Source organism: Prionailurus viverrinus, chromosome B3 (assembly GCF_022837055.1).
Source record: "Prionailurus viverrinus isolate Anna chromosome B3, UM_Priviv_1.0, whole genome shotgun sequence".
Classification (NCBI taxonomy): domain Eukaryota; kingdom Metazoa; phylum Chordata; class Mammalia; order Carnivora; family Felidae; genus Prionailurus; species Prionailurus viverrinus.
In genome coordinates this window covers 144,021,998-144,043,675 of record NC_062566.1, presented here as the reverse complement: position 1 = coordinate 144,043,675, position 21,678 = coordinate 144,021,998, and the positions used below count along the sequence as shown (strand labels likewise).

The following is a 21,678-nucleotide window of genomic DNA, read 5'->3' as shown; positions in this document are numbered from 1 at the left end:
ACAAATTATGTTACAAATGGTCATAACCAATGGGATCTAGGGCAGTGAGTCTAACTACTTGCATTTACCCATTTTATCCCTAACTGGTAGTGGACATTAATTAACAAACATACTGATGATTCCCAATGTTGGTGCCACATTGGTGCCCAATGTTGGTGAGTTGGAATTCAAACCCCAGCTGCCCTTCCCAGCTCCTCTGTGACCACATCTCATGGGCAGTCTGTCTAGACAGCTGGCATCTATGTATTGCCTGTGTGTAGATGTCCTTGCTCCTGGAGCAGGTCCGTTCACCCAGGTCTTTGGGTACTTAAGAAGCACAGACTAGCGTCAGCTGGCATTCCTTGTACTTCCCATTCCACACTAGGGAACAAGTTCAGCCTTGAGGATGCATGGTTTCCATGTGCTGTTCCACTGGTCTACACCACCTGACACCACCCATGTATTCCAGTACTTGCTTCTGAAGGGAATTTCCAAACAGATGACAATTTCACTAGTGATTTACACCAAAAAATAATTGGATCTAAGTGAGGGCACAATATTGGATTTTAGCTGCATGTTAAGGGGAACTTTGCTTTCATTCTAGGAAGACAGAGAAGAGGTTTACACCAGAGACAAGGTCACAAGGACGGATCCTCCCAGAACCATCAGTGGACCATCGCCTTACTGAGAGAGGGTACATTTCACATACAATAGAGGCTGTGAATGTATAACAACTGGAGGGAGTGACCTCAGAGGGTGGAGGGGCCACAGGGGTGGCCGGAACTTCTCTTTACCCTCAGGTGAGGGATCTCCCAAGTTATGTCACTTGTCTACAACACAGTCAGGTTTGAGGGTGGCTGTGGTTCTGGCCTTATATCCCAGAGCCCAGTTTGTAGGGCTGCCCCTGACCTCCACTGGCTAGTGTCCAACATCATACGATCAAGGCTGCAGAAAACAGGATGCATGTCAGGCCCAGAAGTCCTCTCTCAATGGCAATGACTCCTTTATGTGTCTTTCCTTGTTGTTATCTGTCTTTCTTCATGTTTCTTTCCTTACCATTTCTCTTCACCTCAGAGCATTTGGGGGACATCCATGCATATCCACCTGGGTTCGGTTAGACACTCAGGTCCAGAGGGAGACATGGACTTCATGCAAGAAAGTGTCTGTGCCTGGTGATGAGGGGTTTCATCCCACAATTCTCAAGGTATTCCCTCCCACAGATGTGCTGTCTTCAGGACCCACTCATCTTCAGTTCCAAGATGGACATTTGGTGACTGCCCATCTGTGTCCTGAACTCCATCCCCAGACTCATACACATGGCAGTAATATCAATGTCTCAAAATTAATCTCATGTGACAAGTCCCTTTGACCACATAAGTTATTCTACACAGGTTCAAGAATGACATAGATGACCACAGTCCACACTGATGTCAGGGAAAGTTCACCTCCATCCCACATGACACTCACATTACCACACCCCCAAATCCTCCAACATGTCAAATCATTAAATATTAAGTCCAAAACGTACCTAAATTTCACTACCTCTAAAACCCCAAATGTAACCATGTAGCTTGGGTAGGGTGAGACTGTGGTACCTTCCATCCGGGGGTGAAAATCTCTCCATCAGCCGACCTGCATTTCTAGAAAACCATTGTTGTTCTTCTGAATGCTTCTGCATGGTAACCATAACATAACAGGTACTGACATTCCTATGCCAGAAGAAATACAGTGTAATTTAGAAGTGCATCACCAACAAGAAACAATTTGATGATCAATCTGGGGAAACCCGTTAGGTTCAAGGACAGAATGCTCTGAATCTCAGACTCCAACTTGTCTCTGGGATTGACACTTCCTTTTTTCTTAAAGGTGGTACATGTCTGAAGCTGAGCACATTTATCCCAGTTTCATGAAAGTAGAATTTCTGAGCCCAAAAATCTTCTTTTGTTCTCTCGATTATCAAATGAAAAGTTCTTCTGACTCTTGCCAGCTGATAACTATTCAAGATTGTTGCTCGCCAATGATTAAAGGAAGTATAACTGTATATTTACAGGCAAGAAGCAGAGTGAAGGGTTCAAAGATGGAAAATATGTAGGAGGAGACATCCTGTGAACAGAAGGGTCTGCAGTGCTCATGATGGAAGGGTCTCACCCTTGCATGTTGCATAAATGGGGAGGGGAATAAAGGAGTCACTGTATCTCTGCAGGGGTCTGTGAAACAACAGGAGCACGGGGACCACCGGGGGCAATCACAACCACCAGAGGGAACTCAGAGACCCGGGAGCTCATGATCCAGGACGAGAGATTGGTTGAGGACTGGTCTCCTTTCAAGGCTTTCAGATCCAGGCTCTGCACACTTATTCTGACACGAACACAGCAAAGAGTTTGTAAAAGCTGTGGAAACACACAAGTGTCCTCCCTGTTTAAATAAACCATGATAACGGGAATACACAAATTTTCCCAGGGTCAGACACTGGGATAAATACATCTTTGATCATTCTCACATTAACAAGAGTTTAGAAGAATAATGATCTCCATTTCATAGATGAAGAAATATTTTTAATTAACATCATCCTTCCTGATCTCAGGTGTTTTTGCCTTCAACATATTTCAATAAAATTCAACCATTTTAACGTTATTGAGGCTTTCTTTTTTAAATGTTTATTTTTAAGAGAGAGAGAGAGACACAGACTACAAGTGGGCAAGGGGAAGAGAGAGAGAGGAGACACAGTATCAGAATATGAAGCAGTCTCCAGGCTCTGAGCTGTCAGCACAGAGCACGACACAAGGCTCAGACTCATAAACTGTGAGACCATGACCTGAGTCAAAATCTGACACTTAACCAACTGAGCCACCCAGGGGCTCCATATTGAGGGTTTCCATTGATGTCCACATAGAATTCATCTGTAAATGACCCCTTGTGTTTGTAGAAAACCCCTGGCATCTCCATGAGCTCTGTGAGTCTCTGTCGAGGCTTCTCACTCTCTCCAATTTGTGACACAATAGACCTGGCTTCCATCCATCACTCTCCTGGGACTTCTAGAAGGCCAGGAACCAGCAAACCTCACTGGGATGTCCAGCCTTGTCCTGCATGCGGTTCAGGAGGCAGGTAGGCCCCCTGATGGGGAGCACAGGTTCAGATACTGGGACTACTCTCACCTCATACATGCTCTTGGACACTCACACACTCTGTCTCTGCTGCAGTGTATCTGTTAACCATTACAATGGTGGTATACGGATTCTTACCTCAAGTGTTTGGGTGCATATGTGAAAATAAGGATGATCATGGGTACTTATAATCATTGCAGCAAAATCACAAATTAATAAATCACAATGTCCTGAAAGATATTGTGACACCAAAAACTGCCTCACCCCTTACACCTGCCAAGGGTCACTGGCTTCTTGAGGATTCTATTGCAAATTTTACTATATTGTCAAAGGACATCTGTATGCTGATTAAGCCCTCCCATCCCTGAAACTGTAGCTGGGAGAAGAGCCCCAGCCCCTAAGTGTTCACATTCAGTGATCAGAACAGAACACAGACATCTCACCATGGAGTTTGGGCTCACTTTGGTTTTCCTTGGTTCTATTTTAAACAGTAATTCATGATGAACAAGAAACACTGAATATGTTAGTGGATATGAGTGAGAGAAACAGTGGATGTGTGCCAGTTTCCTGACTTGTATCTGTAGATGTCTTGTGTGACGTACAGCTGGTGGAGTCTGGGGGAGACCTGAGAAGCCTGGCAGGGGAGGGGGTCCCTGAGACTCTCCTGTGCAGTCTCTAGATTCACCTTCAGTAGCTAATTGATGGGGTGGGTCTGCCAGACTCCAGGGAAGGGGCTGAATGGGGGTCTACATACCCGTATGGTATAAGATAAGGACCAAATGTCCTTATTTTACTCACTGGAATTCAAAACCATTTGTGAAAGAGGCCATTTTTTCCCTAATTTTAATTCTATGAAATCTCATGGAGGATTTGCTAACTGCATCCGGACACATTTCACTCTGGTCTCGGTAATCTGCTCCACTGGTCTGTGTGTCTGACTCTGTGCCAGTAGCACAGTGTTATAGACAATGTACCTCTGCAATATACTTAGAAAGAAGGATGTGTGCTGTCTCCAGGTTTCTTCTTCTTTCTCAGGATTGTTTTCTCACTTCTGTGTGCTCTGTGGTACCATATAAATAAGACTTTCCCAGATACATTCATTGGCATTTTTATTAACTCAACTAATATTAGAAATTATTAGAACAGATAAAAGGAATAAAAAGTGTAATAATACAAAAAATTAGAAATTGAAATGGATATCTGGAAAGCTAAATGCAATTGAAAAAGCATCTCTACTAGGAAAATAGGTAAAACTCAAACAGATACAATCAGAATTAAGGAGGCGACATAACTGATACCAAAGAAGTGGAAAACAATAACAGAAATTGCCTAGCTAATTATAGGCCCCTTATTAGATAACAAAGGGCAACTAGGCAATTTCCAGAGACAAACAATCCGCAAGACTGTACTTGAAGAAACAGAAAATTAACAGAATGAAAACAAATAAAATTCAATCTATACTCTAATCATACACCGCCCCAAAAGAAAAAAGTCTGCTTAGTAACACAGGGCTTTATATATGAATTATATCAAAATATAAAAGAGACTTAATGACAATACCTCTCAGACTCTTACCAAAAACTGAAAAGAAAGGAATATGCCCCAATTCATCTACAAGACCAACCTTACTATGCTGCAAAATCGAAAGACACCGTAAGAAGAGAAACTAAAGGCCAATATCTCAGATGGACATACATGCAAAACTCCTAGTATAGTGAATGCAACAGCACAATGAAAGGGTCATATGTGACAATGCAGTCACATCTGTTGATCATCTATATCACCATCTATTGATATATATAAAACTAGACAAAATTCAACAAATTGTCATTAGTAAAAAATCTCAGCAACTGAAGGAAAGAAAGAAATAACCTCCACAAAATCATGGCCATAGATGAAAAGCCCACACCTGACAGCATATTTAACAGTGAAACACTGAAGCTTTTCCTGTCACATTAGGAGCCGGGCAAGGATGCTCATTCCCTACATAGGTATTCCACATGGTAACATGAAGACCAGTACAATATGGCACCCAATGTATGTCATCTTGTCACATTGCTTATTTGGAGGAAAGTCACTTGAGTAACAGCTAGTCTAAGGAAACTGTGACCCTTCTTTGTCCCCCTGAGAGCAGGAAATCAATCTCTCCTGGGAAACTTCTTCCCCTCTGCCAGAATGGAAGAACCATCCTTAGCACCAGAAATGGGAACGTAGCACCAAGAAGGCTGTGCAAACAAGCCTGGTTAGTTCCTCACTAATTGACTTGCCCAAACCCAAATCTCTGTCTTGTTAACTCTTCACAAATCCATTGTTTTTTATTCTAAAAGGCACAAGTGCCACCTGCTTTCTTCATTCTCTGGGTGTCATATTATTAGGAAGCTTGTGCACATGCAAAATGAAATTTATTCTCCTCTTTATATCTGTCTTATGTCAATTGAATCCTTAGACCAGACAAAGAACACAGAAGCAAAGAAGGAAAAAGCTTTCGGCTCCTACAAGTTGCAAATGTACCCATAAAAATTAGGTAAGAAAATGAAATAAAGGCATGTAAATCAGTAAGAAGAAAATTATTTGTTTGAGAATCACATGAACTTACATATAGTGAAACCTTAGAAACTCCACAAAAAAAGTATTAGAACTAATAAACTCAGGAAAAGTTCAGGGTACAAACCAACATACAAAAATATGCTGTATTTCCATACACCAAAAACATGGTATATGAAAAAATAACAAAACCACACAATTGAAAATGGCACAAAATGGAGCACCTGTGTGGCTCAATCCGTTAAGTGCCTACTGTTGATTGTGGCTCAGGTCATGATCTCATGGTTCCTGAGTTTAATTCTGAGGCAGGGTCTGCAATGATAGTTTACAGACTGCTTGGGATTCTCTGTCCCCTTCTCTCTCTCTGATCTCTCTCTCCTTCTCTCTATCTGTCACACAACAATAAACACATATTAAAATTATATGAGACAAAATAAAGTATTTAGGATTAAATTTCACCAAAAAGTAAAATGGCATACCAAACATGACCTGCTGGGAAAAAGACATGTAAAGTGACAAACACAGATGAAAAGATAACTGTGTTCACAGACTAGAGTTATTTATACTGTCACAGTCCCTTCTGCAAGAAGTGATCTAGAAGTGCCTCTCAAACACTGGTTTTAAATTTGACACAAATGTAAGTCTGGAGCTTGATATATAGTCAGAGGATATGCAAATAGGGCCCTCCCTGTGCTGATTAAACCAGTCCAGCTCCAACCCTGCAGCTGGGAGAGGAGCCCCAGCCCCGGGAGTCCCAGGTGTTCCCATTCTGTGATCAGCACAGAACATAGACACCTCACCATGGAGTTTGTGCTTGGCTGGGTATTCCTTGTTGCTCTTTTAAAAGGTAATTCATGGGGAACGAGAGACACTGATCATGTGAGTGGACATGACTGAGAAAGAGTGGATGTGTGACAGATTCCTGACCAAGATGTCTTGTGTCTGCAGACACAAGTGTGACGTGCAGCTGGTGGAGTCTGGAGGAGACCTGGTGAAGCCTGGGGGGTCCCTGAGACTCACCTGTGTGGCCTCTGGATTCACCTTCAGTAGCTATAGCATGCACTGGGTCCGCCAGGCTCCAGGGAAGGGGCTGCAGTGGGTCGCATATATTAGACATGATGGAAGTAGCACAAGCTACGCAGACTCCGTGAAGGGCCGATTCACCATCTCCAGAGACAACGCCAAGAACACGCTGTATCTGCAGATGAACAGCCTGAAGACCGAGGACACGGCCACATATTACTGTGCAAGAGACACGCTGAGGGGACTCACTGGGAGCCCAGACACAAACCTCCGTGCAGGAGGGGATCAGCACCACCAGGGGGCGCACACTATGCACAATTCTGGTTTGTGTTCCCAGGAGCAGGTGCAGATGGAGGTTACAGGCAGGTTTCCTGTCAGGGTCTGGGGCTTCCTCTCCACACAGCAGTTTCTCTAGGGAGCCTCTCTGGTCACAGGATTCTGTGTTTATCTATTAACTCTCTGAATTAGCAACTGTGTTGTCATAGGGAAACTAGACTAACATGCACAAAGACACAGTTGTTTGCATTCCTTACTCCTGTCACTCAGTATGAGTGAATTGCAGATTTCCTGGTACACAACAGCTGAACTTTACAGGAGTCCCAGATGCACTCACTGTGCAGCCAGGCCTACAGGAGCCCCAGACCCCCATTATCTTCACCCAGCACTTGTCCCAAACAACGTGACACTTCCCTCCCGGCACTTGCTACTCAGGAATTTAAATGAGCTACAGCTTTATTCAATTCCTCTAAAGAAGAGATAATTCATCTCCATGTATTAGTCAGGATTCTCCCAAGGAACAGAACCCAAGCACATTGGTTTCCATGACTAAATACATTGATAATCTTCACATTACATTCTCACATGCTGGAGACCCAGGAAAACCAGTGGTGTAATTCTCATCTGATTCTGAACTAGTTTCTAGTCTCAGAACGTGAAGAGCTGATGATGTAACTCTCAGAACAAGGGCCAGAGGAGACCAATGTTCCAATTCAAACACACACATGGGAAGTAAAACTGAGGGAATTCCTCCTCCTTCTGCATCAGTTTCTATTCAGAACCTTAATGGAATGGGTGATGCCCAAGCAGACAGAAACCACGGATAGAAATGCCAGTCTCTTCTGGAATACTTCACAGACATCCACAGAAACAGTGGGGAGTCTGGGCATCCATGATGCAGTCAAGATGACACATAAAGGTAATCATGACAAGTCAACCTCCTGTAAATGTGCAGTTCAAAGTCTGATGATTTAGAAGTCCATGCCATGACTGGCAGGGAGCCTGGTGGGCAAAGCTGTGCTTCTGTGGAGAAGGAAGGCAGAGTTGCATAGGGGGCATTGTGGTCTGAGAATCCCCTGGGCGACTTGGGGAGAGACAGTTACCTTCTCAGGGTGCATTTCATAAAGGGTGTATTGCCTCTCGTGGGGCAGGAGAGCTGACAGGCACCATTGCACTGCCCTGGTCATTAGCATAGGAGCCTCTGTTGAGAGCAACTAACTGAACGCTGCCTTCTTGTTGTTCTTCACCATGAACTCCAACCCCTAGTGTTCATGCAACTGCCCTCCTGGGATAACTAGCTCCAGGCACTGCACAGCGAGACCCTCTCACAGAGGATCAGTGGGGTCCCAGTCACACTGAGTTCATATAATTTGGAGTTTTCAAACCCAGCTAGAGCTCCTGAGATAAAACATAAGAGCCCTGTGCCACCAGGTGGGCCAATGGTTTGGACACAGACAGGGTGAAGGCAGGGTTCTGATGGAAGCCTGGGACCCACAGGTACAGATTGTTCTCTCTGTGGGAGGGCTTCCTGAACAGGGGAGGCTGGGAACTCCAACTCAAGGGACTAGACAGGGAGCTGATGCCAATATTTCCTCCCGCCAATCAGCATGGACAGAATTCAGTGAGCAGCACAGCACCTTCCAATAGAAACTGAGCCACTGACACCAAGCTATACTCCCCACTTGCCTTCCTCAGGTGTTTCCTTACTAGAGAAATAGGGCCTGGAAACCAGATCAGCACCGCGCCCCTCCCTCAAAAGACGACATATACCCACAAAGGCACCAAGTCTACTGACCATATAGTGAGGAATAGCTTCACCTCTAGGGAAAATAGGAATTAGCCTCTTTTAACAGGCAAACAAACTCACCTAGTTAAAACTCACAACATTGTGGACAATGTCTAAACACTCATCAATGAAGACAGGGAGAAACTCTGCAGAGGACTTAGCTGAGGGACAGAGCAGCCAATACACGACAGCACAGTGCACACAGAATATGCAACAAATGCTTCCTAAAGTGTCAAGCCCTCAACAGCAATTGAACACTTCTCAATAAAGACACTACTCCAGAAGCAGAAAACAAAACAGGATTGTCTAAAACACTTAAGAAAGCAGAGATACAGACATACACCATGATGGAGGAATTCATCCCAAAAGAAAAAATGATAAAAGGTCATTGCCAGGGTATTATTAAAGCACATATAACTAATATGCCTCAAACAGAATTTCTAAAAACACTCACAAGGAAATAGAATTTTTAACAACTATCATAAGAATACTTGTTGTGCTTGAGGAAAGCATAGGAGACATGAAGGATACCCTTACTGAAGATACAAATGACCTAAAACCTAGTCATGCTGAAATTTTAAATGCTGTAACCAAGATGTGAAACTGATGGTATATAATGACCTCAAGGCAGAAAGCAGATGAATGAGCAAGTGACATAGAAGATAAAATTATGGGGCAAATGAAGCAGAAAGGAAGAGGAAAATTAAAATATTGCATCACAAACATATACTTAGGGATCTCAGCAACTCCATAATGTGTAATAAAATTCTTTCTAAAGGAGGCCCAGAAGATGGAGAGGGAGAAAACAAGGGAAGAAGAGTTATCTGAGTGAATTACCATGGGAAATTCCCAAAATGGGGAAGGAAACAGACATACACATATACGAGGCACAGAGAATGTCATTATTTTAAAAAGCAGGCCAACACTGAGACATATCACAGATAAATTGGCACACAGAAAAAGGAAAGCCCTATAAGCACCAAGACAAAAGAGGTCACTAACTAAACAGGGAAGATAAAAGAAAAGATTATGGCAGATGTATCCACAGAAACCTTCAGGCAAGAAGGGAGTAACATGATATCCACAACATGCTCAGTTGAAAATTATGCAGCAAGAATACTTTCTCCAGAAAGGGTTATTCGGATACAAGAAGAGATAGAATTTCCCAGAAAAGCAAAAACGAAAGGAGTTCATGGCCTCTATACAAGTGCCCTGCAAGAATTATTAAAGGGGACTCTTTGAGTGGAAAAGGAAGACTAAAAGAAACAAAGACTAGAAATAAGCAGAGAAAATCTCCAGAAACAAGGACTTTAGAGATAACACAATGGCAAAAGTGTATATCTATCAATAATAACTGTGAATGTAAAAGGGAAAAATGGTCCAATCAAAAGACAAAGGATATCAGAATGGATTTAAAAAATGCAAGACCTTCTATAAACTACATACAATAGACTCATTTTCAACCCAAAGCAACTGTAGATGGAAAGTGAGGGGAGGGAGAACAATTTATCAGGCTAATGGACGTGAAAAGAAAGGTGTAGTACCATACTCATATCACACTAACTAGATTTTAAACCAAAGTCTGTTACAAGAGATGAGGAAGTCAGTACATCATCATGAAGGGGTCTATCCAACAAGAAGATATAAAGCTTTAAATATTTATACACCAAAAGTGGAAGCACTGGTATATATAAATCAATTAATAAGAAACATTAAAAACTTATTGATAATAATGCAAGAATAATAATAGAGAACTTCAACACTCCACCTACAGCAATGGACACATCACCTAAGCCAAAATTAATAAGGAAACAATGGCTCAAAAAGGCACACTGGACCAAATGGACTTAACAGATCTATTCAGAACATTCCACCCTAAAGCAACAGAATACACATTCTTTTTGACTGCACATGCAACATTCTCCACAACAGATCACATACTATGTCATAAATCAGCTCATTACAAGTTCAAAAAGACTGAGATCATACATGCACATTTTCATACCGAACACTAAGAAACTTGAAGTCAACCACAAGAAAAACTTTGGCAACACCACTAATACCTAAGGTTAAAGAACATTGTGGTAAAGAATGAATGAGATTTTCAGGAAATTAAAGAAGCAATAAAAAATACATAGATGCAAATTAAAATGAAAACATGCCAGTGCCCCATCTGGATGCAGCAAAAGTGGTTGGCAGAGGGAAATATATAGCAATACAGGCCAAACTCAAGAAAGAAGAAAAATCTCAAACACACAACCACTTCACAACTAAAGAAGCTAGAAAATGAGCAGCAAATGAACCCTAAAGTCAGCAGAAGGTAAATAAAAAACTTTAGAGCACACAAATGATAAAGAAACAAAATATTAGACAGATCAATGAAAATATAAGTTGGTTTTTGGAATCATAAATAAAAATGATAAACCCAAGGCCAGAGTTACGAAAAACAAAAGAGAAAGGACTAAGTCAATATAACCACAAATTTAAGACGAGAGATCACAACTAATAGCACAGAAATACAATTAGAAGAAAATATTTTGGAAATATATATGCCAACAAACTGGTAAATCTGGAAGAACTGGATAAATTCCTACAGTAATGGAAACTACAGTAACTGAAATAGGAAAAAATAGAAAACCTGAACTGACTGATAATGAACAAAGCAATTGATCCATAATCAATTTTAGTATATGTGCTGCCGAAGCCAGCACAATTGATCCATAATCAAAACTCTACTGAAACACAAAAGACCAGGGCCTGATGGCTTCACAGGTAAATTCTACCTGATATTTGAAGAAGAGTGTAAATAATCTATTTAAGTAGCATAAAATATTCTAGTCTTCTCAAACTGTTCCAAATAATAGAAATGGAACGAAAACGTCCAAACTCATTCTATAAGAACAGTATGACCATGGTTCCAAATCAAACAAAACCCCACTAAAAAGGAGACTTAAGAGCCACTAGCCCTGATGAGCATGGATGCAACAATTATCAAGAAAATAATTGCAACTTGAATCCAAAAATACGTTAAAACTATCATTTACCACGATCAGGTGGGATTCATTCCTTGGTTGTAAGGGCGGTTCAATATTCACAAATGACTCAATGTCATACAACACATAGATGAGATAAAGGATAAAAACTATATGATCCTCTCAATAGATGTAAAAAAAAAGCATTTGACAAAGTACAGCAACCTTTCTTAATTAAAACCCTCCACAAAACATAGAGGAAACATACCTTAACATTATAAAGACCATATATGAAAACCCCACAGGTACTATCCACAGTAGGGAAAAAACCTTTTCCTCTACTGTCAGTAACACAAGACGGATGCCCACTCCCATCATTCTACTTAACACAGCACTGGAAGTCTTATCCTCACAAACAGACAACAAAAAGAAATAAAGGCATTCAAATTGGCAAGAAATAAGTCAATCGTTCACTCTTCACAATGACACACACTCTATATAGAAAACCTAAGAATCCACCAAAATATTGCAAGCATTGATACACAAATTCAGCAAAGTAAAAAGAAAGAAAATCAACATGCAAAAATCTATTGCATTTGTATATAGTAATAATGTAGAAACAGAAAGACAAATCCAAAAAAATTCCATCCCCTTTACAATTGCATCAAAAATAATAGGATAAATAAAGGGTTAAAAGATCTATACTCTGAAAAATACAAACACGATGAAAGAACTGAGGATGACACAAAGAAATGGAAACACAGTCAATGTTCAGGATTGAAGGTGCAAGTATTGTTGACATGTCTATGCTACACAAAGAAACAGGAGACTTTATGACTGCAGACTTCATGCTATATTACAAAGCAGTAGTCATCAAGACAGTATGCTACAAGCACAAAAGAGACACACAGATCAGTAGAACAGACTAGTAAGCCCAGATATGGACTCACACATGTATGGTCACCTCATCTTGAAGGAAGTAGGAAAGACTATGTAATGGAAAAAAAAAAAAAAAAAAAAGACAGTCTTCCCAATGAAGTGTGTTGGGAAAACTGAACCAGAACATGCAGAAGAATGAAACCGAGCCACTTTCTTATACCATACACAAAAATAAATTCAAAATGGGTGAAAGACCTAAATGTGAGACAGGAGACCATCAAAATCCTAGAGGAGAACTCAGGCAGCAACTTCTTTGACATCGGACATCGCAACTTCTTACAAGACGTGTCTCAGAAGGCAAAGGAAACAATAGCAAACATTAACAACCAGGGCCTCATCAAAATAATAAGCTTATGTACAACTAAAGAAACAATCAACTACTCTAAAAGTCAACCTACAGAATTGAAAAAGGTATTTGCAAATGATATATCTCATAAAGCCTTACTGTCCAAAATCTATAGAGAACATATCAAATTCAGCATCCAAAACACAAACAATCCAGTGAAGAATTGGGCAGCAGACATGACTAGACACTTTTCCAAACAAAGCATCCAGATGGCTAATGAAAATACTCATCATCACTCAACATCAGGGAAATACAAATCAAAACTATGAGATAGGACCTCACAACTCTCAGAATGGCTAAAATTAACAACTCAGGAAACAACAGATATTGATGAAGATGAGGAGAAAAGGGAACCCTTTTATACTCTTGGTGGGAATGCAAAGGGGTGTGGCCATTCCAGAAAACACTTTAAATACTTAAAACTGAAACTACCTTGTACTCCAGTAATTGCTCTTCTAGGTATTCACCCAAAGGATACAAAAATTCTGATTTGAGGAGGCACATGCACCCCAATGTTTATAGCAGCATTAACAATGAGAGCCAAAGTGAGGAGAGAGACCAAAAGTCCACTGAGTGATGAATGTGCTATATGTATAGATTAGAATATTATTCAGTCATAAAAAAGAATGAAATCTTGCCATTTGCAAAGATGTTGATGCAGTTAGAGGATATCATGCTCAGTGACATAAGGCAGTCAAAGAACGACAAGCATGATATTATTTCCTTATATGGGGAATTCAAGAAACACAGCAGATGAACATAGGGGAAAGGGAAAAAAGAGCAAGAAAAAATATAAAAGACTCTAAGGTTAGAGAACAAACTGAGGGTTGCTGGAGGACAGGGGTGTAGGGGATGCATTAATGGATGATGGGGATTAAGTAGGCCATGTGTTCTGATGCGTACTGGGTGTGAATGTAGGTGATGAAACAGTGAATTCTACTACTGAAATTAATATCACACAGTATGTAATCTAATAAAAATTTAAACACAAACTTAAAAAGTTAGAAAAGTGGAAAAAAAGGAAGGGAGAAACATTGTCACAAATTGTCATGAACACGGAATCTAAGGTAGTGAGTCTAACTTCTTGCATTTACTCATTTTATCCCTAACTGCTAGTGGACATTAATTAACATACTCATGACTTTTACGGTGGTTCCAGGTGGGCCGGAATTCAAACCACGGCTGCCCTTCCCAACTCCACTGTGCCGACACCCCATGGGCAGCTTGTCCAGACACCTGCACAAGAACCCAGGTTGGCCCACAGCAGGGACCCTCATCTGCACAACTGGAAAGTGTGGAGAGATGACCATTCCTGCCAGGCTCCGGGATTCCTCCCACCACTTTGCTGGCTCCGCTCCCTTATATTCCTTTCCCTTTTTTTTGAAAAGAAGCATGTCCCCTGTTTCTGGTGCATGAAAGTGAGGGGCTATGTGTTCTATAAATGTTCAACATGACAGATCACTTATATGGGGCAAATAAAAACCCATATGGTGCAGCCTGTTTCATGGGCTCCTATCACCCAAAGTGGCAGAGTACAAATAAACCTAAATATGCACTTAGTGAAACACTGTACAGCACATTGCAAAAGCATTAGGAGATGAGAAGCCTGGAATAATTCCAAAAATGCAGTATGAGCTCCCCTTGGAATGAAGAAGAAATCTTATACTCCCAAACATGCAAAACAAAAAATAATTTCAGGAAATGATAAAACAGTTTCAGTGTGTTCTATTCATGAAGTGTCTGACAGTGACAATGCACAGAATGAATTGTCAGCGTTTCGCATAGAATTGTGAAGGAAACATCTTGAGTCACGAACTTGCTTGTGTGCACAGAGCTCAATGGCTCCTGACACATATAGAAACCCCCAAACCTGGAAAGGTTAATGTGTTTTTGGACCCCAGAGCACATCGATCAAATATGATGAACAATCTGGCCAAAAAGACACACACAGCATCTCTTGTGAAACTTGAATTCAATTTCAGCATGAGACCAGAATTTCCATATATTATGAAAAACCCATGCCATGAAAATGAGTTACTACACACTATAAACTTAAAAACAAACAACAGAGACCAGAGACCAGTTAGCGAACAAGTCAGCATTGAGACAAACCAGAAAAAAAAAAGATTTTAGTTATATTGTAAATCAAGAAATTAGTGGGGTGCCTGCGTGGCTCAGTCAGTTAAGCATCTGACTTCAGCTCAGTTCACGATATCACGGTTCATGGGTTTGAGCCCCGTGTCAGTTTCTATGCTTACAGCTTGGAGCCTAGAGCCTGCTTCTGATTGTGTCTCCCTCTCTCTGCCTCTCGCCCACTTGTACTCTCTCTCTCTCTCTCTCTGTCTCAAGAATAAAAATTTAAAAAAAAATTATCAGTCACAAGCAATCAATCATTATGAAAACCAAAATTATACCTAAGAACCAAAGGCCCATAAAAAGAAATAGTATAAATGCTTTGTGAAAATCAAATAATTTTTTCTGAACACGTGACAATCAATAGCAGTAAGACAAGTTACACAGGAAGAGACAATATTCACAAATTGCATAACCACCAAGGGACTTGCATCCTGAATATGCTAAGAACCCTCAACAGTCAATAGGAAGAAAGGAAACAACCCTCTATAAAACAAGCACAGCCTTGCGTAGTAAACATCCCATCCTAGAGGTTGTAGACACATTAGGTAAGGACAGAAAAAGACTCTTCACACCATCGACTGTCAAGGAAATTCAAATCAAGAATGCAATAAATGCCCTATGCACTCATCCTGAGGGCTCAGGTATGAAGGGAACACTGGCAACACCATCCAGGTGAGCATCCAGCACACGTGCGGCCTCAAACACTGCAGGTAGGAATGAAAAACGAACACCAGCTCTGGAAAACCATTGGCTGTTGCTTATGAAACTATACATGGCTGACTTAACATGTAACCTGGAAATACCACTCACGTGTGTCTGCTCCAGAGTGACATCCCATGCTCAGAAAATAAATGGTGTGTAAATATTTATAGCATCTTAGTGTTAGAAGATAGGAATGAGGCAAAAGTCTTTCTAAATAAAAAGGAATAAACCAAGTATGAAACTTCCATCAATGGGATGCTTTGCCACAGAAATGTGACGCTATTGATGCAGAATTGAAACTAGGAGAACCTCAAAGACATACTATGAGGGAAGGGAAGTCGTCTCAAAGACTACAGAGGTAGTGTGGCCTGGGACATTCACACAGCCAGCCCAGAGTGACAGTGTTTGGCTCAGTTTCTTTATCTCTTTCTGCCCAACACTCACATGAAAAGGTCCTCTGCCTCATGTTGAATGCTGTCCTGCGATCAACAATGCTCTCATGTTTCAACTCTCCACAGACTAAACCCTACAACCTCGGACTCCTCTGAATGGAGAGTTGTTGAGGCCATAATCTCACATGTGTTCTGACAGGAGCTGTTCCCTCCATTGTCCCTGGCTCTGGCTCTCTCCTGCAGGTGAGGAGGAGTAGGTTAGGAATACTCCACTGAAACCATCTGTTTCCTGCACCTGACTCTCCCACAACATGAGGACCAGAGCTTCCTCACCTTCATGTGTAAATGAGGTCAGTTGTTCTGGAACAGATATGCACCTTGGTTTAGTAGATTGCTCCAGCTCCCCCTTGCCCTGGGGAAAACTCTGCAGCTGCAGGTGGGGACAAAATAAGGGCTCAGTTTAGGGGTGAGTGGCAGCTGCACTTCTTTGACGCTTGCTTGTCCTAGTGGCATGAGACCTCTTCTGTACAAGTCATGTCTGGGGCGACCAGGCTCCCAGCATCCCTAGTGGACTGTGCCCAAGGCAGAGTTTCCGTCCTGGGAGTGGGGCTGCAAACAATGAGTGAGTCGCTCATCTCAGTGGCACCTGCTGATGCTTGGCCTCAACGGCAAACAGCTTAGGGTCACTGACATCCTGTCCCTCTGGGAAAGAGTCCTCTGAACAGGAGCTGGTCACCAGGAACCCTGTGTATTGGATACAATAGTCTGGAGGGGAGGTTGCAGCCAGGCTCAGTGGCACATGCCTATAGTCCCAGCTCCTTGCACTGGAGTTTCCATTTGCTGAGCTGGGATGGGGAAGGAAAGGCACATACCTTACCTCAAAATTCTAGCTTTTCCGTCTGTCGGTATATTTTCTGCAATAAATGTTTCTTCATGGGCTGTATGCCAACAAGGCTATTTGCAGACACTGTAAATACATCATTTGAGATTTTATTCATATCCCACATAGTAAACATTCAATGTAGTATTACTTTCAGGTGTAAAATATAGTGATTCAACATTTCCATACAACACCCAGTGCTCATTATGACTGCGGCCCTGCAACCCCATCACCTACTTCCCCAAACCTCCTCCCACCTTCCCTCTGGTAACCCTAAGTTTGTTTTGTATAGGTAAGAATCGGTTTGTTGGGTTTATATGTTCCATGGGTTAAGCCTAAGACTCTTGATTTGGGTTCATGTCTTGATTTCATGGATCCTGAGATCAAGCCCCATTTTGGTTTCTGCACTGACAGCAAAGAGACTGCTTGAGATTCTCCTTCCTGCTTCCTCTGCTCCTCCCCCCATTCTATCTCAACATAAATTTAAATCATTGAAAAAGTTTATTTCTTGGTGTAGCTCTTCTCTCTTATTTCTCCCATTTCCCATTTGAAGTTTCTTAAATTCTACATATGAATGAAATCATATATTTGTCTTTCGCTCACTTGTTTCAATTAGCATAATACTCTCTAGCTCCATCCATATCATTACAAATAGCAGATGTCATTCCTTTCAGGGCTGAGAAGCATTCCAGTGTATGAGTATGAGTGTGTGTGTGTGTGTGTGTGTGTGTAGATATACCACATACACTTTATCCATTTATGAGTCAATGCTTACTTGGACTGTTTCCATAGCTGGGCTGTTTTTGATAGGGCTGCTATAAACATACAGTTTCAATCCCCTTTAAAGTAGTATTTTTGTATCCTTTGGGTAAATACCTAGTAGTTCAATCGATCAATCATAAGGTAGTTATATTTTTAGCATTTTGAGGAACGCCCATGCTGTTTTCCAGACAAGCTGCACCAGTTTCCATTCCCACAAGCAGTGCAAAAGTGTTCCTCTTTCTCTGTATCCTCACAAACACCTGTTGTTCCTTGTGTAGTTGAGTTTAGTCATTCTGACAGGAGTGAGTTGATATTTCGTTGTAGTTTTGATTTATATTTCCCTGATGATGAGTGATGTTGAGGATCTTTTCATGTGTTTATTGGCCATCTGTATGTTGCATTTTGGAGAGTCTATTCACGCCTTCGACTCATTTTTTTAATAGGATTATTCAGTTTTGGAGTTGAATTTTATACTACATACAGAAAACCTGAAAAACTCCACCAAAAAAAAAAAAAACCACTAGAACTGATACAATAAACCAGTAAAGCTGCAGCATACAAAATCAACATACAGAAATTTGTGCATTTCGATACAACAATAATGAAGCAGGAGAAAGAGAAATCATGGAATTTATCCCATTTACAATTATACCAAAAACCATAAGATACCTAGAAGTAACCCTCACTGAAGAGTTACAAGAGCTTTACTCTGAAAAACCTGGGACATTTATGATACAAATTGAAGAAGACACAAAGAAATGGAAAAATACTCCATGCACATGGATTAAAACAAAAAACATTGTTAAAATGCTGATACTACCCAAAGCAATCTAGACATTCAATGCAAATAATTCAGTGCAAATATCCCTGTCAAATAATACAAGCATTCCTCACAGAGCTAAAACAAATAATTCTAAAATTATCATGGAACCACAAAAGACCTTGAACACCCAAAGCGATCCTAAAAAAGAAAAGAAATGGAGGCATCACAATTCTGGATTTCAAGCTATATTACAATGCTGTAGTCATCAAGACAGTATGCTCCTGGCACAAAAAGAGACACATAGATTAATGGAACAGAGTAGAAAACCCATATGGTCAACTAATCTTCGACAAAACAGGAAACAGTATCAAATGGAAAAATGACAGTCCTGTCAACAAATGGTGTTGGGAAAACTGGACAGCAACAGGAAACTCTGATGGAACCGGACCACTTTCTTACAATATACACAAAAACAAATTCAAAATGCATGAAAGACCTAAATGTGAGACAGGAAACCATCAAAATCCTAGAGGAAAACACAGGCACCAAAATCTTTGAGCACGATCAGAACAACTTCTTCCTGGACATGTCCCAGATGCAAGGGAAACAAAAGCAAAAATGAACTATTGGGACCTCAAGATAAACAGCTTCTGTACAGCAAAGACACAATCAAGAAAACTAAAAGGCAACTGACAAAATAGGAGAAGATATTTGCAAATGGCATATCAGATAAAGGCTTAGTATCCAAAATCTATAAAGAACTTCTCAAACTTGACACTGAAAAAAACAAATAATCTGGTGAAGAAATGGTCGGAAGACATGAATAGACATTTTTCAAAGAAGACTTCCAGATGGCGAAAAGACACGTGTAATGAGGCTCATTGTCACTCCTCGTCAGGGAACATAAATCAAAACCACAATGAGATAACACCTCACACCTGTCAGGTTGGCTAAAATTAACATGGTCGGAATGCAAACTGGTGCAGCCATTCTGGAAAATAGTGTGGAGATTCCTGAAAAAAAATTAAAAATGGAACTATCCTGTGATCGAGCAATTGCTTTACTAGGTATTTATCCAAAAGATACCAAAATGCTGATTAGGGGGCACATGGACACCAATGTTTATAGCAGCCCTATCAACAATAAGCAAATTGTGGGAAAGCCCAAATATCCATCAGAAGATGAACACATAAAGAAGAGGTGGTAAATATATACAATGGAATATTACTCAGCCATCAAAAAGAATGAAATCTTGTCATTTACAACAATGTGGGTGGAATAACAACGTATTAACCTAATTGAAATAAGTCAGTAAGAAAAAGCCAAATATCATATGATTTCATTCATGTGTGGAATATAAGAAACACAACATAGGGGAAGGAAAAATAAAATAAGAAAAAACAGAGAGAGAAAAAACAGGAAGAGATTCTTAAATACAGAGAACAAACTGAGGGGAAGTGGGGAAGTTGGGCTAAAAGGGAGATAGGCATTAAGGAGGGCACTTGTTGAGATGAGAACTGGGTGTTATATGTACGTGATGAATCACTAAATTCTACACCTGAAATCAATACTACACTGTAGGTTAACACACTTGTATTTAAATTAAAAATATTACAAGAAAATTAAATACATGCATATATGAACTCTTGGGAGTACCTCAAAATAGCAAGCTTCTGCACAGTGAAGGAAACAATAAACAAAACTAAGAGGCAACCTATGGAATGGAAGAAGATATTTGTAAATGGCATACCCCCAGGGTTAGGATCCAAAGTATGTACATTTTTTTTAAATTATTTTCACTTATCAGTACAGAGTGTGTGTCCATGCATACTTGTGTGAGAAGCAAAACTCGTGTATTGTGGTAAGATCTCACTGAAACTGAGATCCACCCTCTTCACTAAATTTAACCATACAATACAGTATTGTTAACTACACGTGTAATGTTCTGGAGAAGACCTCTAGAAATTAGTCGTCTTGCATAACAGAAAATCACACCCCTTGATATCTAACCCTCATTGCGCCTCGCTGCCAGCCCTTGGCAACTGCTACTCCATTCTCTGTTTTATTGTTATCAAAACCCAAATTCAGCTGCCTGTTGCTGGAAAGGTCAACGTTCAAAGTTTTCGTTTTGGTAGGAAAGGAATTTGAGCTTTATGCACAAGGCCAGCCACTGGTGAGAATGCAGACTCCTGTCCAAAAGCCAACTCTGAGGTTTCTCCCTGATGCAGGGGGTATTAAAGGAGTAGAGCATATTTAATCAAACAAGAGAGTTCCATGGTTGATAACGTCTTTTGATCATGTGCAGACCCATGGTGCAAGCTGCCAAAGTTACCTCAACTCCCTGGCATCTCCAGCTGAGGAGGGAACCACACATGCATGGGAGGAGACTGCCAGAGGCCAGGAAAGAACCCCAAAAAGGGATTAGAGTGGAAAACCCCTGGGGCCCACACATGGTCAGCAGTAATTTCTGTTCTCCCCAGCTGGCATAAAAAAAATACTAAAATACAACCTTGTACTTAACCAATCATGACAGAATACTGGGAAATGTTTACTCTATAAACTCCGAGGAAGCTTCAAACCAAAAACCAAAAGGATCAAATGGCTTGAAAACCAATGTCTAACCAGAATGAGACATGAAAAACGACAAAGCTATTCTTTTAGTCACCTATAAAGGTAAAATTGACAATGTCCACCTCCACATCCCAAGGAAGTAGCAAGCATTGGTCTCCATAATGAGGAAAAGCAGTCGTCCATAGAAAGTGACCCGACAGTACCAGAGGACAAGGAATTGGTAGAGAAGTTCAGGGTGTTAAAATTTCATATCCCATATTCACTAGCTAGATTAAAGGTGGAATGTGTTGATTAGAGCCATGTCTCTGGGTCCAAGTCCCCACTATGTCCATGTGAGCACGCTTGAACTGGCTCGCCTGCTTCTCCCACAGCCACCCCAGCTGAACTGTTGTGCAGGGTCACACAATGCCACACCCTGGGACTGTTACCTAACTCCACAAGTGGATCCCAGGTGCAGGGTGCTGGCCACCCGGTACAGCCCTCTGTTCTGTCAGATGGCCTAG

At 41.0% G+C, this 21,678-nt stretch overlaps 1 protein-coding gene and 1 long non-coding RNA gene across 2 annotated transcripts in view; both read left to right on the top strand.

Annotated features, from left to right (window-relative positions):
- LOC125168154 (uncharacterized) overlaps window positions 1–21,678 on the top strand; it is a 27,483-nt gene extending 5,805 nt beyond the window's left edge. The window contains exons 3-7 of the mRNA XM_047863068.1: window positions 7,987–7,991; window positions 13,409–13,428; window positions 14,129–14,261; window positions 21,312–21,395; window positions 21,547–21,678. Coding sequence (XP_047719024.1) covers window positions 7,987–7,991; window positions 13,409–13,428; window positions 14,129–14,261; window positions 21,312–21,395; window positions 21,547–21,678 — 374 coding nt within the window. The remainder of the gene's footprint in view (window positions 1–7,986; window positions 7,992–13,408; window positions 13,429–14,128; window positions 14,262–21,311; window positions 21,396–21,546) is intronic.
- LOC125168527 (uncharacterized) lies at window positions 6,360–6,737 on the top strand. The gene is made up of 2 exons (XR_007153186.1): window positions 6,360–6,474; window positions 6,576–6,737. It is a non-coding gene; the product is annotated as an uncharacterized LOC125168527 (long non-coding RNA).